The 10708-nt window shown below is 30.7% G+C and overlaps 1 protein-coding gene across 2 annotated transcripts; it reads left to right on the top strand.

Moving 5' to 3' along the window:
- On the top strand, window positions 1-5169 carry LOC103501031 (transcription factor bHLH68). Of its 2 annotated transcripts, XM_008464520.3 has the most exons (9): window positions 1-658; window positions 748-1144; window positions 1541-1615; window positions 1937-2002; window positions 2562-2627; window positions 3459-3527; window positions 3650-3697; window positions 4233-4277; window positions 4472-5169. In XM_008464520.3, the coding sequence occupies exons 1-9, from the start codon at window positions 396-398 to the stop codon at window positions 4652-4654; spliced, it is 1212 nt and encodes a 403-aa protein (XP_008462742.2). In that variant the 5' UTR covers window positions 1-395; the 3' UTR covers window positions 4655-5169. The 2 variants fall into 2 exon arrangements, with proteins under 2 accessions (XP_008462742.2, XP_008462745.2); XM_008464523.3 differs by lacking the exon at window positions 1937-2002 and having other exon boundaries at window positions 120-658.
- The last annotated feature ends 5539 nt before the right edge of the window (window positions 5170-10708 follow it).

The following is a 10708-nucleotide window of genomic DNA, read 5'->3' as shown; positions in this document are numbered from 1 at the left end:
GTACCTTTCTTGTCCCACACAGCTTTGAGAGAAAGTAAAAGCAGAAGAAAAAGCAAAGAAAAAAAAAAGGTTTTTTAAAAAAAGCAAAATAATAAAGAATGAAGAAAGGGAGATAGATATAATATAAAGACAAAGGTTCTCTCTCAACTCTATGATTATTCAAATTCTCTATCTTTTTTTTTTTTAAGAAAAAAAAACTTGATTTTACCCTCTACTTATACTTGAGTAAGAGGAAAAATTCAGAGTTTATTTGCTTAGGCCTCGTTGGTCTACCCCTCCATTTTTTTCTTTCTAAAAAGAAGAACAAGAGAAGAAGATCAAGAGGAAAAAAGATAGGGTTTTTTTTAAAAAAAAATTTTGGTTTTTTTTTCTAGGAAGGGGAAGGTAAACTAGAGATGAATAGAGGGGTTTTGCAAAGCTCAGTTATGCAACAAATGATGGGTTCAGAAAACCCTAATTGGTGGAATATGATGAATATTAGTGGAAGTATGAGAAGCTCAACAATCACACAACACTCTTCTCCTAATCATACTAATAATTCTTCCTCTTCTTCTTCTAATATTCTTTTCCCTCACTCTTCACTTCCTTTTCCTTCTAATTGTTACTATGATGCTCAAGATCATCAGCTGATTCCAGAATCTTGGAGCCAACTTCTCTTGTAAATCCCTCTCTTTTTGTTATTCAAATTTAACCCTACTTTACTTTACTTGAATTTTTATTTGGATTTTGTCTTGTGGTTTTGTATAGGGGTGGATTGGTTGTTGAAGATGATCAAAAGGGGTGTATGGGAATGTTCCAATCCAAAAAGTTAGAGGATTGGGAAGAAGAGATTTTGAATAGTAATAACAACAACAACACTCAACACCAACAACAAGTTGATGTCAAGAAAGAACACTCACCTCATGCAAATAGCTATGTCTATGGACACGGTGGAGGTGGTGGTGTCGGTGGTGGTGACGATTATCAATTGGTGGCTTCAAAACAAAATTGGTCACCTATGATACAATCTTCTTCTCCTCAATCATGTGTGACAAGTTTCAGTAGTAATATGTTGGATTTTTCGAATAATAACAATAACAACAAATCTCTTGCTGATCATTCTCGTCCTAGAAATCCTCCCCCAGTACTAGATCGCTCCTCTGAGGTTAGTAGAACAAATTATAAGAGTTTTATTGTGAATTTTTGTTGTTAATATATGTTCAAAATTTTAGTATGGGTTTCGGGGGAGACCCTTTTGTTGGTTTGATTTGATTTTCTTTATGGATCGATAACCCCTTGCATGTAATTTCTCTCTATTAACCATTCTTCATGGGAATAATTATATTGTAAATGATCTGCATATAACTTGATCGGTTAAAAGTTAGGATTACTTTTTGAAGGTGAGACTATAATTTCCTTAATTAGTGGGATTTTGAATCTCCTTTTTTGCTCTTTTTGATTTGGGGTTTGGTTTTTCAATTCACTAATAATTAATTACTTGAGATTTTATGAATCTCTCAATTGATTTTTTTTTTTTTTTATGGGGTTTGTATTTGTTAAGTGTAATAGCAATGTAAATGGTGGGGCAGCGAAGAAGGCAAGAGTTCAATCCTCTTCAAACCAAACAACTTTCAAGGTAATTTCTTCTTTCTTCTTTCTTTCTTTTTTTTTTTTCTAGATTTAAACAAAAACTAAAGGACCAACTCACATGGAAATAAGAACCAAACCATACACAAACATCTCTCATTGTGAAGATATAATTGTCTTTCTTGCTTGTCCATTTCTCCTTTTTCCGATTCTTAATTTTATTTGTAGGGTTATTTTCATCCTAATATTAGAAAAAAAAAATCAAACTCATTATAATATTTAATTTTCTTCTTTTTAGTACAAATTTACATGTGTTGCGTGGATTATTAAAAATGCTTCTTTTTGCTGAAAATAAATAAATAAAATTCAGGTAAGGAAGGAAAAATTGGGTGACAGAATTACAGCTCTCCACCAGCTAGTTTCCCCATTTGGAAAGGTAAAAAAAATTAAACATTCCCATAGTAATTTATTTTCCTTAAAACACATATAACAACTAGTTTAAATGATATAAGATTCGTTTTTACTATTATTTTACATAACTATTAATCTTTCACTAAAGTAGGTGATTAAAAATATAAATTTCCCGATTAGAAAAAGAAAAGAGAGAGAGAGAGTAGCTTTTTTATAATAATAATAATAATAACAATAACAATAATAATACAAACCCAAATCAATTCTTGTTTTTCCTTTTCTCACCAACTTTTAATTTTCTTTTGCTTTTCTTTGCCAAAGTCTTGAGAATGAGCTGTTTGTTCAACACTTATGGACCCATAACCAAATAATAATAATAATAATAATAATAATAAAAAGGGTTGATCTTACTTTATAATATGTATAATATATTAAGTATATATAACGCAGTAAGAGAATATTCAGTTTATAAATGGTATAACTATTTATATATTTTTTGAAAAAAAGAAAAAAGAAAAAGCACATGGAAATATGAATTTGGATGGTTGTGGCGTGAAGCTGAGGTTGTCTTTTAATTGGTACAGACTGACACAGCTTCAGTTTTGTTAGAAGCTATTGGGTACATCAGATTCCTTCAGAGTCAAATTGAGGTGATGTTTCTTCTACTCTTTTTCTTTTCTTTTCTTTTCTTTTCTTTCTTTCTTTCTTTTCCTCAAACAACCATGCATTGGAACACTCTTTTTTATACACTCACTTCACTATTTCCATCTTTATATATATTCTTTCCTTTCTTTTTTTTTTTTCTATGTTTTCAAACATAACACACCACCTTTCTTCAATCTACATCTCTATGTTTTCATGCCTTTATTGTTTTCGTTTCAACATTTTCATCCTAGTAATATTTTGGTGTACCATAAGCTGTGTATTTATCTTTTTCACATCCCACTCTCAATTATGCAGTTCAAAAAACATTTAAAAAAGAAAAGAATGAGAATCTATTATGTGACAAATTGTAATTAAACAATTGAGTAAACTGCATATGAAAAAATAAGATGAAGAATGAAAGGTTTCTGACGTGGCAAACTGTGATTGAACAAGTAATTGAAATGTAAATTATTAAAAAGCACAAATAATCGTAATGGGTAACAAGAATAATTAAATATATAACATCGTTTTAAATTAATTATATATATAGTAAAATCTATCAACGATACACTCTATCGTTGGTAGACTCCTTCGAATGATAGACTCTACATTGATAGATTTAAGAGTTGGAGTCGATATTATGATATCTACAAATCCCTTTGTACAGACTTTAGATTCTAATTCCTATATTTGTAACTTTTAAAAAAGAAAAAAAAGATGTTTAGATGGATATTTTAAAGAGGTAGGAAAGTACATAATTTTTTCTCCCCTTAGAATGTAACAACATTATTGATTGTTAAAATCTACTTGTCTTTTGGTTATTGCATGGAATTCAGGCCCTGAGCTTACCCTACTTGGGCAATACTTCGGGAAGTACGAGGCAACATCAACACCAGCAACATTCTGTAAGAAATTATTCTTTTGAACTCTCTGTCTCACCCTCACTCTGACCCTTCTCATCATCAATTTTATGCACAAATTTGTATTATTTATTTATGTATTTTGTTTGTTTGACATTAATTCTTAGGTTCAAGCTGGAGAAAGAAACTGTGTTTTCCCTGAAGACCCTGGCCAGGTGACCTTTCTTTTTCTGCATCGGATCTCTCTAATTCTAACCCTAAACTTAATTTCATTTTATTTCTTTTCATTCTTTTCTTTACTTTTTCCAAAAGCCTAACCTATACTTCTACTCTTCCCCCCCCCCCCCCCCCTACATTTCTTAATTCTTAAGGAATAAAGTATTCACTTTATTGACTTAAACATGATAAGTATACTTATAAAAAAAAGTTAATTAAAGTTAGGATTTTCTTTTTGTCTATGTTTTTCAACCTTCAATGTAAAGGTTTTAATAACTATAGATTCTCATCATGAATGTTATTTCTTAATCAATAAAGTTTCTTAAAAACAATCAATATAGTCTAAAAAAGATTTAACCATCATAAGTTAAATCCATAGTAACCACTTAATAATTATTTTCTATGGATTATCTTGACACTCAAATATTGACGAGGCATGCATCAAACCATAATAATAATTATAAAAGGATTAGCTCAATTTATTAAACATTTGGCTCGTGGGGTAATGTTATTATTATTTTCTTTTTTCATTAGCTCTTGAACGAGAATTGCTTGAAGAGGAAAGGAGTCTCTGAGCAGGTTGGTTTCGAATTTTTAGTAAAAAATTACAAAATTTTACATAAATTAGCTAATAGTTTTTTACTGTTAAAGATATATGAGAGAAATTTTACAAAAAAAGAAAAAAGAAAGTTCGATTTTATATGTAGTAATAGTAACTATTTACTTAAATAATTTTTCTTAAACTAATTTATTAGCAACAAAATTTGTTTTAGGAGGAGGAGGGAAAGAAGGATTTGAGGAGTAGAGGATTATGTTTGGTTCCAGTGTCCTGCACCCTACAAGTTGGGAGTGACAATGGAGCTGATTATTGGGCTCCTGCGTTCGGTGGGGGTGGCGGGTGGCGGTGTTTTCCGGTAGACGATGGAAAGAATTTGATAGGGCAAGTTACAGCGTAACCCTTTGAAGACTAAAAAGGAATGGAGAGAGCTACATTATGAAACTGATATAACATCATGAGCAGTCAATCTGCTTAAAGAAACCAAAGGCTGATTGCTCATGATGCTATGCAAATTAAACCATACTCCAACCATGCAAAAAAAAAAAGGGGGGGGGGGGGGGGGGGGGGGGGGGGGTTAATATTATACAAAGAGTGCTGTAGCTAATGCTTTTTTTAAAAAAAAAAAAAAATCTAATCTTTTCTTTTAAGTAATTTGTGGTTTATTTTAATCCTAATTAGTTAATTATAATTAAAATGATAATAACTATATTATCATTATTGATGTTTTAATTTTTTTTTTAATTTGGCTTTTCTCTCTCTCACACACAAACACTCTAGTTCTTCCCCCAATGCATTTGTATGTAAATGTAGTGTTTGGGGAATGTGAGAGATTTGCTATCATATTATTCTTAACATATATTATATTGTAGTTTGAAATTTGGGTTGTAATTTTTAGTTGAGCTTTTAACATCATCCTTTTCTCTTTACTTTTCTTAATCAATGATCACAATTGTCCAATATAATAATCCTCCAGTAATTTCTTTGGCCTTATGTATTCTTTTAATATATATATAGGCATGGGTATTGATTGAGACCTATCAAATAAAGTGGTTATCCCCACCTTCTTAAATGGAGTTTGACAATCTAAGAGTTGGAAACTCAATCTTATAAATCTTTTAGGTTGTTTTCATAGAAGACGACTATCTTTATAAATGATTTAAGGGAAAAAAAAAATACAAGATTTATGGTTTTTAAGTTTTAAAACGGTTAACCAATGGAAAATAATTATAATATATTTTTTAATTAATCTCAAATACAAATGAGTGAAATCTAACTTGATTATAATAGAGAAATTGTATTGGGTGGCACAACAAAAATCTAATTTAGCAATATTAGTACTAACCTTTTCAATTTTGCAAATATAGCAATTTTTTAATTTTGGTTGATTTTTTTTATTTTAATTTTTTCATTATTCCAAAATTGTCCTTTTTTCGAATCTCCACTTTTTTCTCTTCCTCTTGAGTTTCTTTCTTTTATCGTTCTTCTTCATTCCTGGTTTTCTTCTCCTGATCTTCTCCACCGTTCTTCTTCACGGTTTCTCCTCTTCGCCTACTTCTCCTCTCCTTGTCTTCTTCTCCCTCTTCTCCATCGTCCTTCTCTTCTTTCTTTTCATTCTTTTAGATTTCTCCCTCTTCGTCTGCTTTTTTTTTATCGTCTTCTTCTCCTATTCTCCTCATTTTTTCTCAAGGGAAAACAAGAATTATGTATGTATTTCTTTTCCTTTTTTAAAGCTCTAATATTCTTTCTTATACTTATGTACGTATTTTGGTGTTTGAAATTGGTTAGGGAGTTTAATCATTATCTTTTCCTTATTTTTTCAAAGAATCGCTCATATTTATTATCTATTGAAATTAAGGCTACGATTTGTTCTTCCTCAAATCTTTTATTTGTTCTTTTATTTGTTCCTCATATCTTTTAGTGAAATGGGCTTTGCAGACTCGTTAGGTTTTATTTAGTTACGTTTTATTTTTTTTTTAATTTGTATCTGTTTTTTATATCAGTGGTATGATGTACTGATATTATATGTATTAGTTGATTAACACACTTATTACATGTTTTTTATGTTTCCAAAATTGTTGCAGTTCATTGTAGTTATGGTTAAGTTGGCAGTAGTTGTTTTTCAGTGTGGTCAATGGGATGAGCAAAATTGCTACGTGGATTACAAAATAAATTGTGTTTTAGTTGATGGAGTGATATCATCATTTGGTTCTTTTGTGAACTTGATTCATACTGAAATTCAGGTTTGAGTCATGTATTGAACTTTCAGTTTTAATTTATTGACCATAGGCGATAATGATGTTCAACATGTTCTTAAGATTGTAAACATATCATAAGAACTGTATCGACAATACATAAAGTGTATTATGCTTAGTGCATCAGTGTATTTAATTGATTGAGTGTATCAATAGTTTTGCAATGTATCAACAACATATCAAATGTTTCAAACTAATAATATGTATCAATAAAGTTTAGCAAGTGATTAAGTGTATTAAATCTATCAAATATATCAGCAAACAAACAAGTGTATCAACGATATATAAAGTGTATCATTCTTAGTGGATCAAGTGTATTTAATTGATTGAGTGTATCAACAGTTGAGCAAGTGTATCAACAACATATCAAGTGTTTCAAACCAATAATATGTATCAACGAAGCTTAGCAAGTGATTAAGTGTATTAAATCTATCAAGTGTATTAGCAAACAATAACAAGTGTATCAACAATATATAAAGTGTATCATTCTTACTGCATCAAGTGTATTTAATTGATTGAATGTATGAACAATTGAGCAAGTGTATCAACAACATATCAAGTGTTTTAAACTAATAATATGTATCAGTGAAGTATTAGAGAGTAAAAAAAAGTGTATGAGCAATACATCAGCAAAACAAATCAGGTGTATCAACCGTATATATTGGTATCAGTAATGACTGAAGTGTAGCTTTGTAATTTCGTATTTTTAAAATGCGAGCTAGTCTTCAATTTTGTTATTTTTGCAAATGTAAAAATGATGTGCTATGGGCCTAATTTATGGTACTATAATTGTTTTATTTGCAGGATCCCCTTATAATTAATTATTAGATATTACCACCAAAAGTTGAAAGTGAATATTTAATAAAAAATAAATAAAGCTAAAAGTTGCAAATCTTGAAGTCCTATTAGGATATCTAATTGAAACAAATTCTCGAAAGTATGTAAACATATATAACATTTTGAAAGCTGTAGAACTAGTGTAAATTAAAAATCAAAATTTAGGGTTAAAATAATAACATGTTAAAACTTAAAAAAACTAGACCTAAAAAGTCTTTTTTTTTTTTTTTAGTATGGATTATAGTACATATAATATTTTTTTTCAAATCTTATTCGACTTAAAACCATTGTAGGTTATAAATTTAATCGTAGTATATTTACTAAATTTTGACAATACATTGAGAGAGAAGATCAAACATCAAATTTTAAGGTTTGAAAGTACCGTTTTATACTAGTTAGGGCATATTCACACGTTGGTTATACATAATTCTCTAAACTAGAAAATGAAAGGGAAGTCTTCAAAATTAGGGTAGGGTTAGGGGAGGCTTTAATTAATTCACACATTAAAGAAAAATATCTTAAAGGACATAATCTTGACATAATCTAAGTTAGGGATATATGAGAGGAATACTTTTCAAAAACTATGAAGAGTTTTGGTAGCAACAGCCAACAGCCTTTAATATATTTCCTTTTTAATGGAGGAATATATAACAAATTCAGGCATTCACATGTCAAACTTATACTTTTAATTTTTTTTTTTTTTTTTTTTTTATGACAATACGTATCCTCCTAATTTTTAGAGATACATATTAATCACATAACTCCATCCAAAAGTATTCATTTTTTAAGGGAACTTCAAAGTATTTCATAGAAATAGTTCTTTTTTAGGTGATGAAAATGCCATTATAGCTTCACTTGGGCTTTTTGCATAAATTCCTTTAAGGTCTGTTTCAGTGTGGCCCAGCTGTTTAAGCCTTTGGAATTGACAAGCCGAAGTGCTTTGAGGAATTGGGACCTCTAAATTGTGAAAAATCAAAAGATTGAAAGAAAAGAATTCTCTTCTTTGATTTTGTTCTTGTTCTTTTTTTTCTTTTTCTTCTTTTCTTTCTTTCTTCCTTTCTTCCTTTCTTATTATTATTAAATTATTGTTATAATTTTGAGTTTCCCTCTCATTTTCATTTTTGCTCTAAGTGAATAAAGGAGACAGAGAGATGGATCCAAAATTGATGAATTTGAAATAAGCTTAAAACAAAAAAAACAAAAAATGGAAAACCCCATTTGGAAGAGACAAAATAATTAAAATAATATGATAGGATTTTGCAGTTTTTGCATCATTTCTTCTCACAACACAAACACAAACCACCACTCTGTCTTTAGCCCTTTCTTTTGCAGCTTTGGTACTTCACCTAACACAGAAACTACTCTTTATAAAAGCAAAAGTCTTTTCACTAATTGCTCTCCCCTATTCACTCCTCTTCCATAGCCAATATCTCTATTGGCCTAAGAAAATTCTTAAACTTCTAAAAACATATATCTCGTAAATAAATTGTGTTATATCAAATTTTGGCACCCACAATGAACTTATAATGTTTGAGAGAAATTGGTAGTGAGGGATTTCGTCGTTTAAATCTATACCAAATGATAGACCAAATCACACACCAAGAACTAATCTTAGTGACAAGTCCGGATCGAACTTAGGGAGCACACTAATTCTAAAACAAATTAATTTCCAACCCAACATAACCGGGGGATCGGAGGGGGGGTGAGTAGAATTTGTAGGAGGAGAATAAATTGAAAAAGAAAGTAAAACGAAGAAAACTCCAATGAAAAAGAATTTAGCTTGGATTATTCTATTTCTCCCTTATCCAAAGAATTCATTCATCAAACTATCATTACTTAGCCATATGTAATCTTCATCTAACCAATTTAATTGGCCAATTAAATTGTCCTAAGGTTCTAATTGTTCTAACCCAATAACATGCAATATCGAATTTTCCAATTAGCATTAAGTTCCATTAGGTGGAATGCCTTAGCGTCTAATTGACATTCAATAGGTTCAATTCTAGGTTGGTTGGAATCAATGTGTATCAATATAGATTTACATGCTAACCTAACCTTTCACTTCTAACTGAATTCTATTTAATTGTCACTAGTCAAGGATTCAGTGCAAATCAAGAGTTATATATTTTCCCTACATCTAAACATATAACCGAACTTCATTCAAGAAGAGAATAAATTAAACCAAAGATTACATAATATACTATCTAAGCTCTCCCAAATTCACGGGACAAAAGGAGAATCTAGAAACCCAAGTTAGAAATATAGTACACTTAGCCTTTCATCTACATGTGAATGATGAGGAGATATTCGAGGACTCATAGTACATGAAAGAACACAAAAAAATAGAGAGAAAAGGTGTAAAAATCGATTGGAATGAGTTAGGGCTCGAGTTGGTGACAAACTGAAGTATTTATAAAAATGATTGGAGGTGTCGTGGCACTAACAAACGAAAACGCGTGGCTTAACTTTGGAGTGCCCCAGTGCTTGGCCGTTTACATGAAACACGAGCTCTCTACCTTACAGCGCCACGATTGGGCGTCGTGGGGGTGTCGCAACGCTGCAAGGCAAAAGCCTTTTGGCTTCTTTTGCTTCCTATTTCACCTCGGTTGCTTCGCGATTTGCACAACACTATTACATCTATTGAGAGAAGTACTTTTTTTTTCTATTGCTAAGCTAACAAACCCATTAGGAAAAACTTAGACAAAAATTTAAAATTTTATTTTTAAAATATATTTTGACACCGTCAACTAATAATGTCAAGAGAAATGGGTGTCAGACGCCTCGTCTACAGCGCCAAAATATATTAGGATCATGTATATTTCAGATGACCGATAGCTTCATTACGATGAAGGAATACTAAACCCTAATCAGATGATTGATGCGAAACTTGATTAAGGGAAAGATCAGCGTCAACAATTCCTTAATCATTTATCTAATCAATCAATTAATTAAGGGAGAGATGTTTATCTAATCTATCTTTGAATTATATTAGTGATGGATTTACTTGCAGTAAAATTGTATCACTTAAAGTAGAGAATGAAGAATTAAACTTTTAATCTATGTACTTAAGATCATAAGGTATGATTTATATCTCAAAGTAATAAAATCTCTGATCTCGGGTCAAGGACCCTCCAGACGTAGATGCTATGTCATCGAACTAGGTTAACAATGTCTTGTATTCTTGCTATCTTTACTTCTTTGCACCATTTGTTGTACCTACTATTGATTAAGTGAGGGACCTTCTTAAACTACTGTTCTTGACGCTTTCCTTGTTTTATCATTTGGTATCAGAGCAAGGTTTTCTGTATTCAATGGATTTTGTGCATGAAGAAGCATCAACAACAAGACCCCCAGTTCTGGAT

Source organism: Cucumis melo, chromosome 2 (genome assembly GCF_025177605.1).
Source record: "Cucumis melo cultivar AY chromosome 2, USDA_Cmelo_AY_1.0, whole genome shotgun sequence".
Classification (NCBI taxonomy): Eukaryota; Viridiplantae; Streptophyta; class Magnoliopsida; order Cucurbitales; family Cucurbitaceae; genus Cucumis; species Cucumis melo.
The sequence above is the reverse complement of the archived record's forward strand: the minus strand, read 5'-3'. Positions and strand labels throughout refer to the sequence as shown.